The 22,774-nt window shown below is 48.6% G+C and overlaps 7 protein-coding genes across 7 annotated transcripts; 1 reads left to right on the top strand and 6 right to left on the bottom strand.

Annotated features, from left to right (window-relative positions):
• Positions 1-157: 157 nt before the first annotated feature.
• CNBL0410 (hypothetical protein) lies at positions 158-1,484 on the bottom strand (the record flags this gene model as incomplete). The annotated part of the gene is made up of 2 exons (XM_767468.1): positions 158-241; positions 306-1,484. The coding sequence occupies 2 exons, from the start codon at positions 1,482-1,484 to the stop codon at positions 158-160; spliced, it is 1,263 nt and encodes a 420-aa protein (XP_772561.1).
• A 5,161-nt stretch (positions 1,485-6,645) lies between these two features.
• On the bottom strand, positions 6,646-9,939 carry CNBL0400 (hypothetical protein; the record flags this gene model as incomplete). The annotated part of the gene is made up of 12 exons (XM_767467.1): positions 6,646-6,767; positions 6,840-6,894; positions 6,948-7,079; positions 7,137-7,227; positions 7,286-7,416; positions 7,474-7,623; positions 7,670-8,122; positions 8,175-8,855; positions 8,906-9,044; positions 9,078-9,187; positions 9,245-9,411; positions 9,492-9,939. 12 exons carry the CDS (start codon positions 9,937-9,939, stop codon positions 6,646-6,648), a joined length of 2,679 nt encoding a protein of 892 aa, XP_772560.1.
• A 304-nt stretch (positions 9,940-10,243) lies between these two features.
• CNBL0390 (hypothetical protein) lies at positions 10,244-11,777 on the bottom strand (the record flags this gene model as incomplete). Its single annotated transcript, XM_767466.1, has 4 exons — positions 10,244-10,863; positions 10,913-11,084; positions 11,147-11,391; positions 11,468-11,777. The coding sequence occupies 4 exons, from the start codon at positions 11,775-11,777 to the stop codon at positions 10,244-10,246; spliced, it is 1,347 nt and encodes a 448-aa protein (XP_772559.1).
• A 720-nt stretch (positions 11,778-12,497) lies between these two features.
• CNBL0380 (hypothetical protein) lies at positions 12,498-13,775 on the bottom strand (the record flags this gene model as incomplete). Its single annotated transcript, XM_767465.1, has 4 exons — positions 12,498-13,049; positions 13,110-13,222; positions 13,271-13,345; positions 13,436-13,775. The coding sequence occupies 4 exons, from the start codon at positions 13,773-13,775 to the stop codon at positions 12,498-12,500; spliced, it is 1,080 nt and encodes a 359-aa protein (XP_772558.1).
• Positions 13,776-14,604: 829 nt separating this feature from the next.
• Positions 14,605-17,293, bottom strand: CNBL0370 (hypothetical protein; the record flags this gene model as incomplete). Its single annotated transcript, XM_767464.1, has 2 exons — positions 14,605-17,105; positions 17,155-17,293. The coding sequence occupies 2 exons, from the start codon at positions 17,291-17,293 to the stop codon at positions 14,605-14,607; spliced, it is 2,640 nt and encodes an 879-aa protein (XP_772557.1).
• A 454-nt stretch (positions 17,294-17,747) lies between these two features.
• On the top strand, positions 17,748-19,054 carry CNBL0360 (hypothetical protein; the record flags this gene model as incomplete). Its single annotated transcript, XM_767463.1, has 7 exons — positions 17,748-17,985; positions 18,035-18,052; positions 18,109-18,359; positions 18,402-18,492; positions 18,540-18,574; positions 18,624-18,814; positions 18,871-19,054. 7 exons carry the CDS (start codon positions 17,748-17,750, stop codon positions 19,052-19,054), a joined length of 1,008 nt encoding a protein of 335 aa, XP_772556.1.
• Positions 19,055-19,178: 124 nt separating this feature from the next.
• CNBL0350 (hypothetical protein) lies at positions 19,179-22,038 on the bottom strand (the record flags this gene model as incomplete). The annotated part of the gene is made up of 6 exons (XM_767462.1): positions 19,179-19,327; positions 19,378-20,236; positions 20,296-21,671; positions 21,722-21,777; positions 21,828-21,860; positions 21,920-22,038. The coding sequence occupies 6 exons, from the start codon at positions 22,036-22,038 to the stop codon at positions 19,179-19,181; spliced, it is 2,592 nt and encodes an 863-aa protein (XP_772555.1).
• Positions 22,039-22,774: the final 736 nt, after the last annotated feature.

Genomic DNA, 22,774 nt, shown 5'->3' with positions numbered 1-22,774 from the left:
GCCTACAGACATTCAGGTATCCCATTCAACCCTATTAGCTACAAAACACCCGACCGTCCTCGCATAAAAATAATCCAAATGGTAGTCACCCATTGAAATCGAAGGAAAAGCAAGTGTACACTCCCTGATAATAGACATTTCAATCGTCTTTTTTGCTTTAGAAGCCCTCCACTGCGTTCTCCTGCGGCCACTGATTGCCCATCATACCGAGCCCGAGACCCATACCCGCACGAACAGCCTTCTGCAAGACCAATTATCAACACGTGTTGCTTCATACATGTTCAGCTGGAGAGAAAGCAACTAACCTGGAGATCAGAAATAGAGGGCTGGGCGGCATACTTGCCAGGAAACATGCTCGCCATAAGTTGTTGGGTGAACGCATCGGCGGAAACATTTTGCTCTTGCCCTGGAACAACACCGTGACCCATTTGAAGCGGGTTGAACATGCCATTGAAAGCCTCAGGGAGCATGGGATTGAACCTCTGATTCTGACTCTGAGGCGAGACTTGCTGAGGAGGACGTGGCAAAGCGGTAGCAGTGTCAGGTTGCTGCATGGGATGCTGGAAAAATTGTTGTGACCAGTTCAACAACTGTTGGTTGAAGTGATTAGTCTGAGAGGGTACAGTGGGCATGCCATCCTTGGGAGCTTCGACGATGCTAGCAGCGCCTTGGGAAGAAGACGGAGAAGGAGTGTGGTTGTAGACCGTCTGAGGCTCGGTGGCTGACATGGGAGGAGTAAGGACAGTAGTGTGAGCTTGCGAACCGACAGGAGAAGTTTGTGAAAGGGTATCGGAAGCGCTGTTGACGAAACCGTTGGCGGGATTCATACCATAGCCAAACTCGTTCCACATGCCGTTGTTGAGAGGCATAAACTTGTTGTCCTCGATAGGGGTGGCCAAAACCGGGCCATCCTCCATCTCACCATCACCGTCCTCTTCACCATCAACGCTGACAAAGTTCCCAAAGATCTCCTTTTCAACAGCAGTAACCTCGTCCATCTCTTCCGTCCAGGCAGAACACTCCTTCAAGGCACAGCCACTAACACTTCTCCATTCATTCACCTCCCTTAGAAGCTCATCCCGCTCGATGCGAACTTGCTTCAGTAATTTGGCGGCAAGAAGGCGCTGTTTCCTCTGGTAAGTCAAGTGAGAGATAGAGCCGTTTACGATAGCGCTCTTGGAGGGTCGGCGGGAAGAGGCGAGAGAAGGAAGAAGACGGGCGAGGTCGAGGAATTTGCTGTTAAGAGTCTCTCTCCGAGCACGTTCAATAGCGTTGTGTTGAGATCGCTTCTCAGCAGTGTTCACGCGCTTGCGGGGCTTGCTGGTCTTGGGCTTGCCAGTGTTAATTAGAGGAGTAATGGTGGTGCCGGCAAGTGCAGTTGCGGGAGCGGAAGGAGAGGTTCCAAGGACGGGAGAGGTGGCGGTAACGGAAGAAGAAGAAACTGGGGAGAGAGTAGCCATGATGTGCTGTAGTTGTGTAGACATAGTCTCTTGCGAGAAAAAAAAATATATCTTGCTGTTGTTGTTTCTGTCGTCAAAGAAGAGGTGCCGCGAGACGGATCTCAAACGTGCACAAGGGGGTCGGAAAAAAGGCGCTGAGATAGGTGTCTATGCACCCAGCTTGGAAGTTGAGCGCGAACCCTTGTCGCAAACTCGGGGTGAAGTCGTGTGGCAACAGTCAAAAGATGATTATCGAAAAAAGTTGAAGCCTGTTGAAGGTGGCAAATGAAACTTTCGTGGAGCGGCGAAAATTGTCGAGAGGAGGTGCTGGACTGGGTCGCGAGCGCTGTATGTATGTGCCGGGTAATTGGTAAAAGACAATATGAAGTTAGAGGATGTAGCAAAGTATCGTTATTATCCAGTGGTAAATCGGAATTTGATGGATGGACGATGGGCGCAGATTCGAGAAGATCGACGCAAATCGGGCAGGTCCGGAGTTGGAAGGAGGTCGCCGCAAGAAGGAGTAGTCGGATCAAAAGGAATCCGGTCGGAAGTCCATTATGCACGGCATGGTGGCGAGTACAAGATTAAAATGTCGAGCAAACGAAAGGGTGAAGAAAGATGGTACAATCAGCATCCAGTACAGTAGGTGATGTAGGGTCACGAGACACCAAGAGATAACGGCATTGTCCAAGACTACGGCACAGTAGCGCTTCCCAGAAGTCAGGGTGCAAGATATATGCTTTGCGTTACATTGCTCATGGGTATGCAGGCCATGGATGGCTAGCAATGAAGTAACGGAATGCAAATGGATGAGAGGAAGGACAGATAGTGGCGGCGACGGATGGCGCTAAGATGCCGTGGATGGGTGTCCGCGCACGACAATCACCCAAGCTTCCGCTGATACGTCGGCACGTCTACTCGTCCATCTTCGACCCGTATGCCTACATCTTCAAAGTTTGACACGCCCAATGACTAGAAGGACCTTGGTCAAGCCTTGACCCACCTCCCAGTCCTTCCTCCATGTCGCACAAATCCTTTCCTCGATCAAAGATAAGGCCGGAACCCAACACTCACGAGCAAGCGGTATCCAAAATCACAGCAAGAGGGGTTGGCGGAGCAGGTGTCTCGTTGTTGAACGAGAGGCTGAGGCGCTGGCACTGGCTTCTCTGTTGGCTTTGTCGCGAATGCGGCTTGGTTTAAGAAAGAGAAGAAAGAAGGAAAAGGATTTGGATTTGGGGCAAAAGGGGGGCAGAATCATCCCAAGGGTTTTTCGCTGTGCCGTCGCGTTTGTCCGGCCAAACGGTTCAAGTCAGCAGCAGATGCCAGCGCTGGGCGTCGTATCTGCTGCCCATCGTTGGGAATCTGCAAACTGGGAAGGGCATATTTGTCCTCAGGGATTAGAGAGCGACATTCAGGGATTACCCTTCAAATATCTGCCGGGATGGCCGGAATGAGGGCAAATCCTTTGCTCATGCGCCGTCCGGTTTTCAAATTTCAAAAAAGTCAGGGTGGCTAGCTTGACCTGAATTCCCTGATTCCTCCATTATTCTTTTTGTCTAGTTTCTGTTCTGTTCTTAGCTTTTACAAAACATAAGACGCTCGTGATGTCGTTGGAACCTAATCATACCTTCATTGACAATCCACAGTTTGCCTATCAATCAGTATGTTTCAGTTACGGCTGCTGCATGCACAAAACTAAGAACCGCATCACAGATTACCGAGAGGTAGAGGTTGTTTGGGCCAGATTTACTCAAGCTCCCAAGCGAAAAAACCCCGAAAAAATCCCGCTATGACCTCAATCTGCCCGAATAGGCCCCGTCCTGGACATGCCCTGGCGGCATTGTCCGGTGCCGCTTAACTAATAAATAAATAAATAACCAAATAAATAAGCCACGTTTCAGTGCTTTCTTTTTTAAAATAGTGAGCGGGCGGTTTAGTACGTATACGTACAATCAATTAAATTACATCTATCTAAATACTCGCACATATCAATATAACTCCAGCGCTCTAACTGGTGTGATCTCAAACATGATAAAAGTATATGTATGATCACCGCCAATCGCTCCAAATTCGCCTCAATTGCATGCTCAATTGCGAACAAAGCGTCAGGAACTCCTCTTTGTTGTTGACTTCAGCCATCAACTGCGACGGTCTCCCCAGATGACGGGCCTCATTTAACGCGCCGTCTTCATCCTCTTCATCATCAATATCATCCATGACAACATCATCTTGTTCCGCCTGACCGTTGATATCCAGTTGATGTGCTTTCCCAGGAGAGATTCCTTGTATTGCTTGACCGTCTTGTGCTTGTTTGTCTTGGGTGGCAGGATATGGTTCACGGTTGACCTGGACACCGATTTTTTTCTCTCTGTCAAGATGAACGCGGTGGGGTATGTCATTACTTACGGAAGTGATTCTTCGGAAGGCGAAAGATCCAGTCAGAGATGTATACAGCCGCATTTGCGAGGCCACGGTAGCGCTGGAAAAAGCCCGATTCAAACGTCACGCGAAAAGAAGGGATAAGATCCTGCAGCCATCCTGTTGAAAAGTTCATGCGGTTGCAACAGATCCCATTGCTTGTTCTTAGTGCTGTACTGGCCCTGGACATTCTTCTCGAGGTTGTTTCTATGATAGATGGCGATACCATACATAATTGTGCACGAATCCATGGATCTATGATGCTGTCCATCGGCTGGAAGTCGCGTCCCTTGGGTGTTCTTGGTACCTGGCATGATGAGCACTGTAATTCTGACCAGTGAAGGGCTGAAAGATAATAACAGATGGAGGTGAATGGATGAATAAAAGACCAACAAGTCAAGACAAAATCGTACAGGATACAGGCGAAAAAAAGCTTGCATAGGTGAGAAAACCAGCAAACCGGACGCAATTACAACCGGCGGGTCGTCGAGAGGTTTTATTGCGGGGTTCGGTCTCAATTTCGGTCATTTTGACACTCATCAGAAAACGTGAAAAAAATATTGATTTAGAACTAAGCAGGGCGCAACACGAAACGGTTAAAGCGGCGGCATTTCAGATCGGCGGTCGGTAATCAACAAAGCCTTTTGGGGGCGTAGAAAGCGCAAGGTGGAGGAAAGTGCTGACGTATTTACCGGTATTTGATTGGGCCGTCGCCTATCAGTGCTCTTATTATATGATGAGCTTCGGATGCTTTCGTTCAAAACGAGAGATGAAAGATGAAAAAAAAGAAGCGATGACGATGATGAAGATATTTTCAAAAGCTGTGAGACAGCAGATGACCGTCTAACGTCTAATCAAGGAGAAGGAGAGGATAGGGAAAGACAACAAGGAAAGAAAGGGGAAAGACGCCACCACCGTCAGCGATCCTTGCGAACCCCCCCCGACGACGCGAGCGTTTCGATGATTCGATAATCATTGACATGACGACACCTTTCGTCTACGATGATGACAAAAAGATGTGTATAGAAGTGGAAGAGGAACAATATGAAGAAGCGGTAGAATATTGCCGATATATGAAGCATGGATCACGAGAAAGGCAGAAGAAGAAGGTCAGGTGATGGGCCACCAAGGGCATGCGAAAATCAATGTGAAAAAGCCTTCTTAAACCATCATGTATGCAACATGATTGGGGCTACCTCATGTAATTCCTTGTTTATCGTTGATTGATCTCCTCTTCATCATTCATCCTTCATTGCTGCACAATTCTGCGAGCCGCATACGCCGTACACGTACGAATTATGAAGGAAGAATAATGTTATCTGCTTATCAGCCGACGGGATCAATCTTACAGTTTATAGTAGTCCGAGTTACGTTCGTTGTCACGGACCAGCGAGGGCGGGGTGCACTTGCGCCGTCTATTATACCTCCTGTCTTATATCGACCGTTGCAATGCTCGGGCACAGCGGTGCCCCCTGCCTACTGCCCGTTTGACTTCTGGGGCCAACTTCCATACTTCGAATTCAGTTTTCTTGACTCTCGACTGGTGACATCATCCTTTTAACGAATAGCAACAAACAAGGGCATGCAATGCCAGATACTAATGAATAACCCTCCTGCCCCGCCAGTGCAGCCAACTCCGTGATTCTCTACGTTTTCTGACCTTTCTATCCTAGTTCTGTCTCCGGCAACTCTCGGCAAAATTCACTTATCACTATTCTTGCGCCATCCATTCGTAATGACAGACAACAACATGGTTGAATGAGTGGCTTATCATATCGATCACAACAAGTCCCACCGGCGAGATCAGTCACCTCGCCCTTCCTCTTGGCCGTCCATACGCAGACCCTTAATAATACCTTCGCCTTATTTCTATTTCATATACCATGTATCTTGTGCTACATTCCGGTCAAGGGCATGTCAAGCTATTATACTTGTAGCTCAAAGCTTGATGATGCAGATTTCGAATTTCGAGTCTCGTCAGATCAGGCCACATTGGCTCCAGATTACTGCTCACTGCAGTAATGCAAGATAGATTATAGGAATTAATAGAACACCTTGAAGATAAGGCCATATCTCATATCAGTCCGATGCTGCGAACGGAAGCGAAAGATGGGACGTCGCAGGGTGCTTCTTGAGATAGACTGGCCCTCACGCTTCGCAGTTAACTAACGCGTTTGCCGAACCGTGCATGTTGAAAAGTGCATATCATTTTACAATTTAAGTTACTGTTGATGATTTTCAAGCAGTAGAACGTCCGCTTGGAGTCCAGGGTTCGTTTACAACACTAACCAGGATCTCCTTTATGCCTTCACTATTCTGGGCGTTGATAAGCGATAAGAAGCCTGATATGCCGATGAGGGGGTCTATTTTTGACCTCGTCCCTCGTTCGCGAGCCTACGCTGCCACGAATGGCATATCACCGAACATTTAGAGTGTGAAGCAGAGCGCAGATGTGTGGGATCGTCTTATTGTATAGAAACACCTAGCAGACAATGGTCGATTCAACTTTTGAGGCTGGTAGTACGAGTAACTATAAGTATCTCCACCGCCACCATCGATCCTGCTTATCCTCGATCTCTGCCTTAACTGATTAATGTTACCGACATATACATTACTATCGCTTACTTATCGTGTCTCGTACACCTTTTCGCCCGTGTCTCTGCAAGTGCCCCATCATGTGTCATAAATGCACGTGCATGTCTCAATCACCCCCAGGTCATAGTTTGCAAAACTTAAAATTTAAGATTCGGTGGGTATTCAGGGTGATCAAAAGCACCGCTAACTCTTACATCAATGCCGACATCTTGACACTCCTCCTCACCGCACTCAAAGACCCTTCGTTGAACTTGTATATCGGTCGGAACTTCTTTTTCGGTGGCGCTTGTGGTCTCACGCCGTCTGCGGTGACTGTAATAAGAGAAAGAAATCCTTATCAGCGGACATTTTCCCGACGATATAAACGGGGCATGCGCGCCTCACGCTTACCATCTTCCTCGATAACAGCGACCGTTCGTCCGAAGAAGTCCGTCACAGGCTGGAATAAGGTCAATGCTGCCCATCAAAAAAAGTCACACAGACAGTACCTACCAGCAACGCTTTTTCCTCGGGCTTCTTTGCTATGTTTCCCATCAATCCGTACGCTTTTGCAAATCCATCAGCTCCCGTGTCCGAAGCCTCGGTATCGGCTCCGCCTCGCTTTTGGGCCAACTCGGCATCCATCTAACCAGCACCCGCGTTTTAGTAGAAGAAGGAGCAGAGTCGTCAAGGAACACTTACAGCTTGAGAAATGAGTTGACGGATCATGAATCTCGATGCTAAGATGTCTTCGGCTCGTTTCCCATCATAATGAACAAAGACATCGATTGCCCTATAGCCCAACAATATTCAGTCCTGTCTGGCAGCTGTGTGACGGCTAAATGACTCACGGTTCAAGCCGCATCATTGGCTGACCATTCTCAGCCTTTTCCTTGTAGAATGTAAGACCGAGTGGGATCATCAATTCAACCAATCTCTCGAGAACCGCTTTCTCCGCCGGCTTGACGATGTTTGCGTTCACCTAGTTGTATCAACATTAGCTGCAGCCAGAAGTGAACAGTCCGTTTGAAGACTTTACAGGCTTAAGAGGCGGTGAAATGATTCGCATGAGGAAAGGAATAAGTTCGGTGAGCGTCGTACTGGTGGTGAACATGGAGCGCAATATAGGAGGAAGGACATTCTTGAAAGCCGTCGCAACCTCTTCATTAGAAGCACGTGTTTGATACGCCTGTACATTATTAGCAGGGGTACATTGACAACTTCGAGACACCTACTTCATAGTCAATCTTGGGATACTCTGTTGGTTTTGAACTGTTGCCTTGTGACGCCAGGTGCGGATACCAAGCTCCCACTCCCCATGGCATGTACCCCAACAACTCCCACTCCTGTTCACTTGTAACTCTCGCTTGTAGCCTATCAGAAAACGCCAGCCATTCGTGAACTTTTGTCAAGTTTTTCATCGTCCCATCCAACGGTTTGAGGTTCGGGTAATGTTCGAAGGCGCCTAAAAGAAGTTTGTCGTACTCACCGCAAGAGTTGATGATAGGGATAATTCGTGGAAGGTAGCGGGTATCGTCAATGCTTCCTTGTGCGCGTCGCTTCTTGGCAGCAAGGGGAATGAAAATGGCGTTCCACGCTGTTTGGAGGGTGGTGCTGGTGTCTTTGAGACCTAGAGATGTCGCGCGAATAGCTTCTTCTGTAACCACCGACGATCTGCTTTTAATGAACTAGATGCCTGACTGTTAACTTCTGCGACTTTGATTGACGGCTGACACGTACTTGCAATGTGTTGAGGCAGCTTCGAACATCGCCGCTCGTCATCTCCACCAGAGTATTGAGCGAACGAGTATCCGATTGAAGACCTTCTCGTTTGCAAATATCTCGTAACCTTACGACCAGAGATTGAGCTTGTGGCTTGCGGAACCTGATAATCCTCGCGTACGACCTTAGAGGACGCAAGGCTGGTGCGTAAAGATCGTTGCAAATACATATGATAGGCCTTCTCAGCGGCTTTGCCGGAGTGTTGGATTTTTTTTTCGCAGGCACGTCCTGAATCAACTTAATTAATGCCTTGATGAACCCACTCTCTCCACCTCCAGCACCGTCAATCTCATCTATGACTACACATGTCGGTTTGCCCTCCGCTCCCAAGCTAGTACCAGCATCAACGGCATTGCGAATTCTTGTTTGTACCGTCTGGTAACTTCTATCGTCCGAGGCGTTGATCTCGAGGATGCGATACCCAGCATGGCGGGCCACGATAGATGCCAATGTGGTTTTACCGTATCCCGGCGGGCCGGAGAGAAGAAGAACACGTTCATGAGGTCGCCCAAGGGGGTCTACAGGGAATGGCTTGGAGTCGAAGGCATCGAATGGGCGTTTCTTTGCTTGGGGCTGTTGTCTTTTGAAGACACATTTGTCCCATTCCTTGAGCCATGACATAACTTCGCGATGCACGCGCTAGCGGTTTTATCAGCCTCTACCAGGGATCGTATGTAATAAAAGCTTACATCTTCGCCAAGCAAGTCGGTGAACTTTTTGGGCCTGTACTTGTCCACCCACATCGTCGTTCCCATCTGTATTTTCTTCGTCTGCCCCTCAAATTCCTCGTCAATTTGCCTTTGTAGCCTTCTGTCATCAATTTTGGGTCTAACAACAGCGATCAGAAATGATGTGACCTACTTGAGGGCTTTTTCTCGAGATTTGAGCTCGTTGACCTGATCGAGCAACTTGTGCAGTGGCACAGTTAAGAGTTCGCCAGCTTTTCCTTTCCCGCCTCGTTGTTGCAGTTCCTAAGTTAAGTCAGCCAATACACCTCTTGAAGGGATAAAAAAGTACACAATACACACTAAGGGAGATATGGCTTGGGGTTTCCATCTTCTCTGGAAAGTAATCATGTCACCATCAGCCGTTGCAGCCATAAGAGAAGGCAGGGTGCAAGGTCGTGTTTGTTTGACGAGCCCACTTTGTGGCTCCTTTTCTTTTGGCAGCTGATCCAGAGATATAGCAGGGATATCTAAAGGAGGAGTAAGGGTTACTCGTGAGGCTACCCCGGGTGAGCAACTGCAAGCTTTTGGCGAGACTAACAGAACCTACAGGATGCGACAGGCACGTCAAAGTCGAATATACCGTTTGACAAGAATTCGTATCCTGTGGTTTCTTTATCCTTCCCCTTTCCACTAATCCTTGATTGAGTCTGCTCGTCATTTCCGTCATCTCTCCCCGACGGTTCATCCTGTAATTCCGCAAATTCTCTCTCCATCTCCATCACTGCCATCTCATCTTCCCAGTTTTCGTCCGGTTCAAAATCTGGAGGCGGCGTAGGTATACGAGGAGCTGTAGGCCTTGATATTCCTTCCCTTTCCATAAGCAAGGTCGCGGTACTATTAGACACATCGTTGTTGGTAGAAACCGCCGGGGCAGAGGATGTCGGAGACGCGTCCTGATCCTGTCGGGTTAATTGAGGCTGAGGTTGCAGTCCAAAGTCAAAGTCGAAAATATCGGTAGGCTCGAATACGAGAGTTTCGGGTGATGCTTCAAGCATGTTGGAAAATTCTGCTTGAAGGTCTTGAGGCCTAATGAGATAAGTGTGATGAGATGGGAAGCACTTGACGAAAGAAGGATTGGACAATACGACGGACGCGTCGCGTCGAGAAAACATTAGGCACGGAACAAACTTCCGACTTCCTCACGGCGGGGCCAGAGTTCTTTACATAATGCAAATTCTTGAGCCCATGAACAAAACTAGCGAGAGACGGAGTACGATTAAAAGGCTATAATACGAATAAATGGGACAGGAGCGAGAATACTGAAGAGAACGACCCCCCATTGGTTTTATACATCACGCTCTAGAATTCGTACAAGTCAGGTCTATCATGCCTCAACGCAATTTTCTGTGGCTGATCTTTCCCTCGCGGTCCATGATCATGCGTATGTGAGTGCGCGTGGTCATGCTTTGATCCGTCTCCTCCTTTACCAACAATGATAACCTCCTCTTCCCCTCCGAATCTCACCCGAGCCCGAGGCTTTGATGGTTTCTTATCCTGGTCGGCTCCTCTTGGTTTATCATCGACTCCTGTCTGGGGTGTGGAGGCAAGAACAGGCTGAGAGGGTTCGATACCACTGGAAGGTATTGTCATTGTAGGATGAGAATGTGCGTGTGAGTGCGTCGCGTCAGCTCCATCCAAAGCTTCTCTCACATCCCCTCCAGTCCGTCTCTCCCCCACACCCCCTTCCACGCCCAGATGAACCGTCTCCACCACAAACCGTTTCCTCTTCAGTCTGAACCCAAGATTATTCTCGCCCGCACCGCCACCGCCGCCTGACGATGACGCCGATGTTGATGATTGGGAGACGCCGAGCAAAGTGGAGTGTTTCAAGGTAGAAGGAAGAAGGGCGTGGGTAATTGGATAGGAGTGGAGGGTGAGGAGACCGTGGGTTGGGAAGAGGGGTGGTAATGTGGGGTCATCTGTGCTCATAATTAGTCAAAATGTTTATTAATTGGACTCTGTACCTACCGGCGAATCCCTTGAGTTCAACACATGCGTCCACGCCCCACGACAGACGCCTCACAATACTTTCTCTTTCATTACCCATCGAAAGGATAAGACTCGCGGGAAGCGTTATCAGAGCTGAAGCTGGCTTGGTCTTCAACAGCTCTCGAAGAGAATGAATGAATCGATGTATTTCCTGAAACCGGATACGGAGATATTAGGGACATTCCGATAATCTGTTCTCGAGCACAGACTCACGCTCATGGAAATATGCCCCCAATCAAGACTTCCAAGCTCATGCACAGCCAGTCTCGTCGCTCTCCCTTTATCGGCATGCTGCAACTTTTCCCACACACCTTTCAACACTTCATCCAGAACACATGATCGAGAAGTACTCGGCTCATCAGGATTGATGGCCACGTACGACATTTGACCAGATTCTTGCATCAGGGAAAGGGCTTCCGGTGGGATGGTAGTCATAAGTGATAGATTGGATCCGTTGCCTACGTATCATTAATCAAAACCGATACCTCATCAGTCAATCTACGCAAGACAGAATTTTGAAACTCTTCGACTTACCCTTCACCGTGGTCTGAAACTTGCCCATCTTCTCATATCTCCACGCAATTTTCCTCTCACCACCTTCCACCCCTCCTTCGCCTTCACTTTCACTTCCATCTCCAGATACTCCGCCTTCCGTCCACATACACCCTTTCACCACGGCCTCTCCCTCCTCCTTCTCCCCGACCAGCACCCCCGCCTGACCCGACGCCAAACCCTGAGAGATCCAGTATCTCTCCAGTAACCTACCCCACGCGGACTGGGTATCTGGAGCGAGGACGAGAAGGATAGAATGAAGGGGTAAACCGCCGCCGAGAAGGTCATCCATTGACGGAAGGCCGGTTGGGAGCAGAGGTAAAGAGTGAATAGGGGACGGTGTCGTACCCGGCGGAGGGGGGTTGGCCACTGGAATTCGGCGAGTAAATGATGGCATTTTTACTGCGTGAGAAGAAGAGTATGGCAAATGCAGTCAAGGTGAACAAAAATGAAGTTTGTTCGTCGGTGCTCGCGTCGGCGTCGATGACGGGAACTTGGCCAATTTCGGCTCATCGAGGTGGAGGTTCCTTTGCACCTGTTACGTAAATGCATAACAATATGAATAACAATGAGCCGAACTCGAGCGATTGACATGAGCTGTTCAAATTCTTGTAGGCAGATGTAGATAGGTAAATATGCGATATTTGGATCGTAGACATCGTGCATCGTGTACACAGACGAAAACATGTAGATAACGAAAGGGACATGGGGTATCGTTACAAACGTAAAAAAAGGGTATACGTCCTTTCCACTGCCATCAAACATCCAGTTAGTGGTTCATGGGAAAGAAGATGGAAAAAGATTGTGAGAAAAGAGACAAAGTAAAAGGAACTACACACAGCCCGTGTTTATAAAATTGAGAGCGCAACGGAAACGAAAAATAAGAGATATAATGGTAGATACTATGATATAAGGTTCGTTATGCGCGTCAATATTTCAAAATTTCAATTGTCCTGCACAGCCAGTGTTCGTAAACAAGTTCGAGAGAGTGATAGGATGGGGAAGATAAGATCTAACTCTGGAGGGCGGCCTCGACCACGAGCTGACCGTACTGGGCAGCAAGAGCGTTGATCATCTCAAGGTTGCCGGTAACTTCGACAGAAACTTCTGATGACCCGCTGCTTGCGCTGCCGCTGACACCAGTATCGGAGGAAATGGTAGCAGAAACACTGCTGTTGGAAGCGTTGCTCACAATGGCGAAAGGGTTGGTAGAGTTGACGGCCGCAGAAGCGGAAGAGTACGCGGATGAAGTGATGGTGCTGCTAGGCGCAGAGGAGCTGTAGGTGGAGCTCTCAACCCAGACGGAGGTGGAAGTGGAAGAAGGAGCCACCCAGGTGGAGGTGGGTGTGGTCGAAGTAGAGGTTTCAGCGGGCGAAGAATACCACTGGGTGGTGGAAGAAGGAGTGGGTGAGGTGGAAGGCTCGACCCACTCAGGGGTGGACGATGACGAAGGAGGAATCCAGACGTAAGTGGAAGTCGATGAGGAAGAAGGAGCAACCCAGGTGGAGGTGGGGGGTACATAAGTAGAAGTGGGAGTTTCAGAGGTGGTAGTCGCGGCAGGAGCCTACAAAAGATGTGTCAGTAGGAATTTTGCGCGGAGTTTTGTAAAGACAGCCCAACTCACATCGTCGTCAAACCACCAAGTGATTTGAATAGTACCGGCGTCATAATTAGCGAACCGGGTGAAAAGGCCGGGAGACAAGTCAAGGGATCCATAGTCACATGTAGGGCATTCGTCTGTATGTTTGTTAGCAAAGGAAACGCCTCAAATATCAACTAACTCACCAAGAATCTCAACACCGCCGACAGTGGTAGAGCCCATTTGGATGGTAATGTACTTGAAGCACTGAGGACCGGGGTCTGCATGCGTGAGATCCATCAACACATGCCTTTTTTACTTTTTTCTGGAAATTTGATTTTCCGGCATAAAGAGATTCGACTCGTACTTACATCCACTACCATACTGCGCAGAGTTCAACGCAACCATGTAATCGCTGTCTTGAGAGTTCAAACCACAAGCGCCCAAACCTGTGTAGTAAAAGGTTCCAACGCCGGTATACGTTGTCCCTCGGGGAGTGAGGGTCCTATTGTCAAAGTGGTCGCGTTCAACAATGGTTCGGTTGTCATAATGGTTATCCCTCTCGACGATGGACGGGGATTCTTCAGCATCGCGGCCATGAATATGCTCGTAATTCTTTCGAGCTCGCTCGTGAGCGCGGCGGTGGGGAGGGTTGTGGGCAGCGAGCGCAAGAATGGGGAGGAGCTGGAAGAGGGCGAGGAGGGCGAGCATGGTCGGTGGGTGTATCGAGTTAGTTGATGTGCTGGATAGTCGGATTACGATATGTATGGAAACCAAGTAAAGAGCGTGAATAAATGAATGTGATGTTGATGTATATGGTGTTAATGATGTAAAGGAGAGGGTTTCTGTTATGAAATTGCAAAGGAGACGAACCGTGCAAACAACAAGCCCCCATCCGCGACTGTGACAACTGCCCCTGAGAGGTCATCCGCGTCGCCTTCAAACATAAAACGCCGAGTGTGGCACACCTTGCTGACACCTACTATTAATACGTCCAGGGAGAGTCGAATACGTAAGATTGCCATCCGCAGTTAAACAGCAACTCACCTCGACAACGAACGAAACATGTACTACCTTTCATCTGCCATACGACGGGATGCATACGACGGCCAAGACTTCATTGAGTGTGACGACATGACAACAATTCTACAAGGTACTTTTTTAGATTGGATGACGTGAGTCAGTAACCAGATAGTAAGTTCAATTGTTACAAGGACGGAGTTAGTTCTTAGTGTTGTGAGCGAGGTGTCTATAAATGCATGAAAAGAAGAAACAAAACAAAAAACCTACAATAGAATCCTATAGAAGATTATAAGCACAGCCATGCCACCAAACAGCCTCTCTCCGAATCTTCAGGTGCTCCCATTGGCTCGCTCATCATTCAACAGTTAGGTAGATAGTGGGATCTGAATATGTCAAGAGAGCAGGCGATTGACGTTTGGTGGTTGTACGACTCGGGGCATCAGCAAACTTACAAATATAATGAAAATGCATGATTATTACCCTCCGTCATCTACCCAGGAGCACTCTACAGGATCCACTAATCAATATCCTCACCACCCTTCCTTCTCCTCTGCTTCTTGGCCTCCCTATGTCTCCTTTTCCACGCTTGGGTCAACTCGCCTCGTTCCTTCTCCCATAGCCCTTTCATGGCCGCCTCGCCCTCTCGGGGCTGTCTGTGGAAGCCCATAAGGGGAAATTCTTGCTCTTCCCGACCCTGCTCCTGACCGTAACCATTCGGACCATAGCCCTCTTGATCATAGTCATATTCCTCCATTTCCTTCGTAAGAGGTTTGGGCACGCCGAAATACAACTCGTTGAACGGGTTCCGGGATTCTCCTTTCTTGCCCTTGGTTCTTTCCGCCGTTTCTTTGTCCATAGGGATGGCGAAAAACATGGGGGTCTCGGCAGCGTTCTCCAAGTCCAACTTGACTTTTCCTCTTCCACCTTCCATCATTGACAATGGTTGAAGCTCGTCCTCCTCCTTTTGTGCAGCGATAGCACCGGGGACAGGGAGAGGAATGTCGAGTTCGTCATCGAGCTCGAGATCTTCGGCGAAGTTTGCAAGGAGAGAGAAGCCGGTGGCAGATTGAGCGGCGGAAGTGGAAGGGCCGGAGAAAAGGGAGGTGGAGGGGGCAGTAGGTGCAAATAGGTCTTTGAGAGTGGTAGGTTTTGAGGATTGGGGTTTTGCATAAAGGGCAGATGGAGACTTGTCGGAATCGTCCGATTCAGAGTCTGAACTTGGATCAGAATCCGAATCCGAATCAGAATCAGAGTCATTGGAGTCAGAATCAGAATCAGAATCAGAATCAGAATCAGAATCAGAATCGCCGGAGTCAGAGTCATCAGAGTCATCAGAGTCATCTGAATCATCTGAATCGCCATTCGAATCACCGTTATCATCGTCCTGCTCATCGTCATCGCCTGAACTGCTGCTAGATCCTGACTCAGAGCTGGAGCTTGCCTCCTGCGAGCTCTGTTTCTCATCCCCATTCCCCATAGGTGGGTCCACGTCCATCTTATCATCATTTGAGCTGGACTCGTCGCTACTGCTGCTGCTTTCCTCGTTTGATGAGGGGTTCTCCGCATCGTCCTGAGGTTTCCCGCTTCCCTCTACCATAAACACTTCGATCATAGGCTCATGCACTTTGAAATTCTCCTCCCCGATAACTTCCGCCTCGGCAGGCGCCTTTTCCCTCTCCTTCTTCTTGCCTCGTCCAATCTCAACGTCCTCCCCATCACTATCATCATCACTATCATCTTCCAAAAAACCCTTCCATTCGTTTATAGTGAGCTTCTCCATCCGTGGGGACGCAGGCCCTTCAAGTCCGCCAAGGAGGGATCCAAGGACGTTAAGAGCGGCGGATTTTTCTGTACGAACCTGTTGAATGAGAGGAGCAGGTACAGCAGGGATGGGAGGGGTGGGAAGACATTTGGGTGCAGGTACGGGGATTGGGTCTGGGATAGGGGGAGAAGCAGAAGAAGGGGTAGGGGATGGTGAAGTTAAAAACTGATCCTCTTCGGGTACTGTACGCGTGGGGAACAGCGGGGAAGGAGCCTGAAGAGGTGACCCGGAAGCGGATGTGAAAGACGAAGATGAGACTGATAATTCTTCTTGTTCGAGGCCTTCAGCGGGGCGTGTGGAGAAGAGAGGCGATGAAGGTTGCTGAGGTTCATCGTCACTTTCTTGTGAAGAGGTAGGTACGGGAGAACCTAAATGGTTTTTGTGCACAGGGAAGAGAGGGGAACCTTCTCTATCGGCCGCCAAGTGTCTGGTGCCAAACAGTGGCGAGCTAGCAGCGCTACCTGCGACAGGAAGATCATCACTGCCCAAATCGAGATCGACTTCGATGTCATAGCCGTCCGCTTCAACACGCCTCCTTTTACCACGTACGACTTCTTCCTGAACGACTTCGCCGTTAACAGTTTTCTTCCATACACCAATGGGCACCTTGCCATCTTCCGCCGTCTCTTTCTCGTCGTCCTCTTCAAACTCTTCATATTCCCATTCACCCTCTTGTTGATTTGGTCTAGCAACCTGCTCTTCTGTAGAAAACAAAACCATCTGAGAGCCCCACTGAATCGGGTTGATAACTTTCCGGAAAGATCTTGCAGGAGGCAAACGAGCTCTTCTTCTTGAGTTTTCTTTTCTCTCAACAACGCCGATAGGCCTTTCCGCACGCATACAAACGGGTCTCACCAGTCGCGTTGCCTTGGTATCACCATTTTCGATGTTGAGAGCCACCCAGAACTTTTTCTTCTCTGCTCGTTTGACATCAACGATGATCATATCCTGGGCCTCTTTACCGACATCTTCGCCCCTTGATAACATAACTCTCTTTCGCTTCCTCTCAATCTGCTTAGCTTTTAATCCGGGATCCGAGTTGTTGGCAGCGTTGATAGCAACATCGAAACGGGGTTTAGCTTCGGCAATACGGAGAAGAGCGCCACGCCAATGGGACCCGGACATGATGTTGAGACAGCGTCTGAGCTGGGCAGGTGTGGTTTCAAGGGTCAAAAAAGTGAATGGTCTAGGGTTTCCTGATAGTGAATTAGCGAATAATGATAAATATATAAACGTAAGACATACCGAGAGCGTCGGGCTGCAACTCTTCGACATCTTTCACAGTTCCGAAGATGGAAAAGCGGTCTTTCAAGTGGATGGTGGTAATTTCCGGCTTAAGACCTCCGATATGGAGTCGTTTCGTTATTATCTCTGCGCTAGCCATGCTGTTGCAGGCTGAATATTTGTCTGTTTGGGGAGTCTAATGAATTACTTTGTACACCATTGCAAGTTGGTACGTATCTCGAAAGTTGTGAAGAAATCTAATCTCGTCACGTGACCGGACATCATTACCTGGAACGGCGGAGATCGAACCACTGGCAATGATTTCTTTGATCACTTTGTTTTCGATTTATCTGTATGTATGCTTGGTCGGCAGCATCGCTGGTAGCTCAAGACTGAAATCCTCAGAATCTAAGTGATTTATATCAAGGATATTACCATCGGCATCTTGAGCGATAATACGAACGGAACGACGTCGACTACGTGGATCGTCAGTGGGTATTTTTTAGTCGTGGAAAGCTGTCGGAGTGGCTGCTGGACCGCACTTGGTCTTTGCATTCGAGACCTGAGAGTTACTTATAAATTAATGATTCAAAGGAGTGTAGAATACCTCATAAATGGTCCTTACTCGCCGTCAAGCTGTTTCAGCATCTTCAACGCCTCCGCCCAACATGCCTGAGACAACCCCTTTACTCCCAAAACCAGGGGAGACATGCGAGGATGGAGAGCGGAAGACAATCTCCTACGAGGAGTCCCTGATGCTGCTACCCTGGCAGACAGATAATGATTATATTAGACATGGGTATAGAAGAGCGACACCCTCGATTCGAAAGTGCTTATGGAGTGCAGTAAGCTGTAAGTCAATTTTTTGTTGAGGTGAACTATCATACTAAGTCTTTCACAGACCTTCACAATGAGACAGGTTTGTTTAACCCTCTTGTGGTTGACAGGATAGTATAAACATTTACTCTCCCACAGTAAACATCCACTCCCATTCTGTTGGTGCTGTCTTCTTTCTCTCGCTCCTCCCCCTTCACCTCATCCCAACGCATTTCCCCACCCTAAACCAGTCCTGCAGCCCATTACCGACCCCGCCTACTCTACATGACAAGGTGGCCCTGGCTCTATACCTCATTTGCGCTGTGTTATGTTTGAGTTTGAGCAGCTGGTTTCATACAGTCTCATGCCATTCAAAAGAGGTTTGCGATGCAGCCCACCGTGGAGATTATGTGAGTCATTGATTTGGAGATATGAGTCCTGATCCTCTATAGATAGGTATTGTAGTATTAATTGTGGGGAGTATCACCCCCGGTATGTACTATGCTTTCTATGAGAATGCCTTCCTTCAAGTTTTCTATATGGGTACGTCCCATCTCATGTTGGAGATCGACACTGACAAAAAGCAACAGCTGGCATCATCATTGCCGGTATAGTATCAGCTTATGTTGGTTTGTTTCCGTATGCCCACTCGCACCAAACTGATCTTCCCACAGATCGTACTGTCCCCACACCATCGTTCCCATCGATGGCACCGTACCCTCACATTCATAGTTCTAGGCCTCTCTGCTGTGGTACCCATCACCCACATCTTGTTCACCCAAGGTCTAGTCCATGCGAGAGAAAAGATGAGCCTTGACCTCATTGTAGCAGGTGGGGCAAGCTACATTTTTGGTGCATTACTCTAGTAGGCTGAAATCTTTGTCACAAGATGGATGGGAAACTAACTTGATTGGCTTCTAGCGCGGCAAGAATCCCCGAAAAGCTTTCCCCCGGCACTTTCGACTATTTCGGATCATCCCATCAAATTTTTCACTGCTTTGTCTTGGCAGGCGCTGGTTTCCAATACGCTGCGCTTAGAGGTATGGTTTGGGGGAGGGCTATGGCTGTTGGTAAGACTATCGCCGAATCGGAAGGACTTTTGTAGACTGTGGTATAGATGACGTAGAATTGACAAAGTCTAGATCTCTCGACATGATTAGCTGCATTCTATTTACATATATGACTATATTGCACAACTTCGTACGCCCTTTATTTATATTGAACTGTCTTTACAAGCCTCTCCACTCAAGATCATCCTCAATCTTGAATGTCGCCTTCTCGCCACTGATATTTTGTGCGTCTACGCCAACCCGAACAGTCCACTCTCCCAACTCCGCCCTCCAAGTGTTCCAGAGCTCATCCCAGTGTGAGACCGCATCTAATACTCATAAGCTGTATTCTTAGCTGTAGGTTTTAGAGAAAACTTACACTTATCAAACGTGACCTTGATCTCTCTTTTTGCACCTGGTTTGAGCCCATAAACCTTTTGAAACCCTTGCAGAGTCCACTTCGGGTGCTTCAGTCCGTTCGGGCTCTCAGGTGGCGGACTCAGCCAGAACATGACTGTGTGCGCTCCCTCTTCCATGCCAATATTTTCCACTTGCACCCCGACTTCCACTCTCCATCCATCAGCACCGACGTTCTTTGGTGATTCTGGTACTTGAGAGATGTGAAGGCCGGAATAAGCAAAAGTGGTGTAGGAAAGACCATGGCCGAAGGGAAAGAGAGGGTCGATACCTCTTGCATTAAAATGCTTGTACCCTACCCAGATACCTTCGTCGTAATAAACCCTGGTGCGTGCCGATTTGTAGTTCAGGTTGGCGGGAATATCAAGCTCTCGTTTGGGGAATGTCATCGGGAGGCGACCAGAAGGGTTGGTATACCCGTAGATAATGTCGGCGATGGCATTACCAGTCTCGTTTCCCAGGTACCAAGCAAACACCACACCTTTCACTTTGTCGAGCCACGGCATTGAAACGGCAGAACCCGCTTGAATGACAACAATCGTGTTGGGGTTCGCTTCCGCAACGGCATTGACGAGCTTGTCTGTGTCCATCGGTAAAGAAAGGTCAGGACGGTCGTATCCTTCTGATTCCCAGCCCGAGTTAAGCCCGATAACGAGCAAGGCGACGTCTGAGGATGCAGCGAGAGAGACGGCGTTAGAGAGGAGAGTCGAAGCGGGGATAACCTGGATGTAGCCAAGACGCATACCGGCACTTGCGATGGGAGTGTTAATGTTGTTGACTGAGTATGGCCGGGTGTCGTGGAGGAAGCGAATGTCATATCTCTATGACAAGCAATATCAATTCTCTTCCGTGACAATGTAACGTCAGTTGAACAACTCACCTTGTTCTTTTTAGCCCTGGTTCGGCCTTTGATTTCCTTCGTTCCCAAGTTAAAAAAACTCGTGGACCTTTCATCTTCTCTTGACGCATCGATAACAAGTTCTCCATTGATCCAGAACCACCCCTTGCCAGTAACGACCACTCCAAATTCATACTCTCCATCCTCCACCGGTGTCCAGACGGCATCAAGCTGGGTAAAGTACTCCTTAGTCAGACCAGGAGCGGTAAAGTCAGCAAGGAACATGTCGGATGAGTCCCATGTCTCGACATGTACGGGTTCCTCAGCTTTATCGCCTGAGGAGGTGATGGGGAAGTGTGAAAGTTGGAAGCCGGGTGAGCCATCAGGACAGGTAAAACTGTCGTCAAGTATAGGCAGGAACTTGTCGGAGTGACATCCAAGGGAATAGGAAAGTTCAACACCTTCGGGAGCATTGTCGGAGAGACCTTGCCAGGGAGTTGACGACCAGGCTGAACGAAGTTGGGCAGATCCACCGCCGGTGAGGACCTTGGCCTTGGCGTTGGGACCGATGACGGCGATCTTTTTGGGTTCCCTGATTGGGAGAACATTCAACTCATTTTTGAGAAGTACAATGCTTTCCCCAGCCAAACGACGAAGCAACTTGGCGTCTTCTGCTTGATCCTCAGTTCTAGTCTTCTCTTTGCCAGGCGGTGAATATACCAACTCCTCGTTTTTCTTCGCAAGCTTCTGTACCCATCTTAATACACCACCTGCAACCTTGTCCAACTGCCTGGGGTCGATCTTGTGCGCTTTGATAAGGTGAGTCACTAGTCCGTTGGGACGCCATCGGGTGGCCCCCGGCATCTCGAGGTTGAGCCCGGCGTTGATACTTTCGGAAATGGAATAGGTACCATACCAGTCACTCATTACCAGCCCATCGAACCCCCATTCTTTTCTCAGCAGCTCCTCAAGTAACCATTCGTTCTCCGAACAATGCGTCCCATTGAGTTTGTTATAAGCCGTCATGAATGCTTGTGGTTTAGACTTCTTGAGTGCAATCTGGAATGGTCGAAGGTAAATCTCCCTCAACGCCCTAGGCGCGATGACAGAGTCCTCGCCCATCCGTTCATGCTCTTGATCATTCCCCACGAAATGCTTGATCGCCGCACTAACACCACCTTCCTGCAGACCAGCAACATAAGCGGCCGCAATCAAGCCTGACAAAGTGGGGTCTTCAGAGAAGGATTCAAATGCTCGACCACCGAGCGGGGAACGTTGGATGTTGATAGTGGGAGCAAGAAGGCAGACAGCATTGCGAGCAAGGGTTTCAAGTGCTAGGAGATTACCGGCTGAATGGATTAAATCGGGAGAAAAAGTGGAGGCCAGAGAAGTAGCGCTTGGAAGGGCACAAGCCGGTGCTAATTCTGATCAGCCCTGAACATTTAACCAGCAAGTCCATGGTACTCACTCATATGGTAAAATGAGTCTCCTCGAGCGCCACCAGGGCCATCGGTCATCTTGATGCTACTCCAACATCAGTATACCCGCACTTCTAAGTAGCATAAGCACCTCACGAAGGGATGTTGAGCCTGGGAATCGGTACAGTGCTTTTATACAATGTACGTCAGCCTATGTCTATCAAAGCAAGCAAGCAAGCAAGACTCACTTCCACCAATCCTTGCCTGCAAGGAGGGAGATCTTCTCTTCTGTGGTGAGCTGCTTAAGGAGATCATCGATATTTGCGGTCAAGAACGACCTGTCAAGGTTTGTGTTGTTCGTGGGCATGGCAAATGTAGTGGGAAGTAGTTGAGAGAGCGAAGAGACGAGATAAAGTTATTCGTATTTAACCGGGTGCGACCTGGGGCCTGCCGCATATCTCGCTGTTCATTCACGGTCAATCTTCAGTCTATGGACAAGATGTCAATACAAGTAACTCGGAAAGACTTTCCGAAGTCAATCCGACGTTTATCCTGCCAAACAGCCGAACTCGGCAAAGAATTATATCTCGGCATAATAATAACCAACAAAAATCAAAGAATACGCGGAAAAATGACAACTGTGGAAATACGCCGCCTCCCCTCTGCCAGGCACCGTAGGAATGCGACGCCTATTATTAGAATTTGAAGAAGAGAGCAGAAGAGCATTTATTACGGGGAGGAAGTCTTATCTGTTCTATAATCCGTTTGTTCGTTTTCACAATTCTTTTCGGCAGGCTGATCACAGTCCCCGTATATAGCGTAAAAATCGCCGCTCAATAGCGAGTAATTAGTCAACTGTCTAATATGCAACACATAGGACTATTCTTGGTTATATATCCGGGTTCCTTCGTTTTGAAGCAAAACCCAATCGACTTTGAACCCGTCGTCCGCTCGATCTCTCACCAGGCAGACGATGGAATAGTCGACTCTCTGGGTGGAAATGCAGATTGAGTTTGTCTTTTTCCATGATGGTAGCATACATAATTTGCAATGCGTTCGGCAAATGTTATCAACTGTCATACAACGAATGACTCACAACGCAC

Source organism: Cryptococcus neoformans, chromosome 12 (assembly GCF_000149385.1).
Source record: "Cryptococcus neoformans var. neoformans B-3501A chromosome 12, whole genome shotgun sequence".
NCBI lineage: Eukaryota > Fungi > Basidiomycota > Tremellomycetes > Tremellales > Cryptococcaceae > Cryptococcus > Cryptococcus deneoformans.
This window is presented reverse-complemented; position numbering and strand designations above follow the sequence as displayed.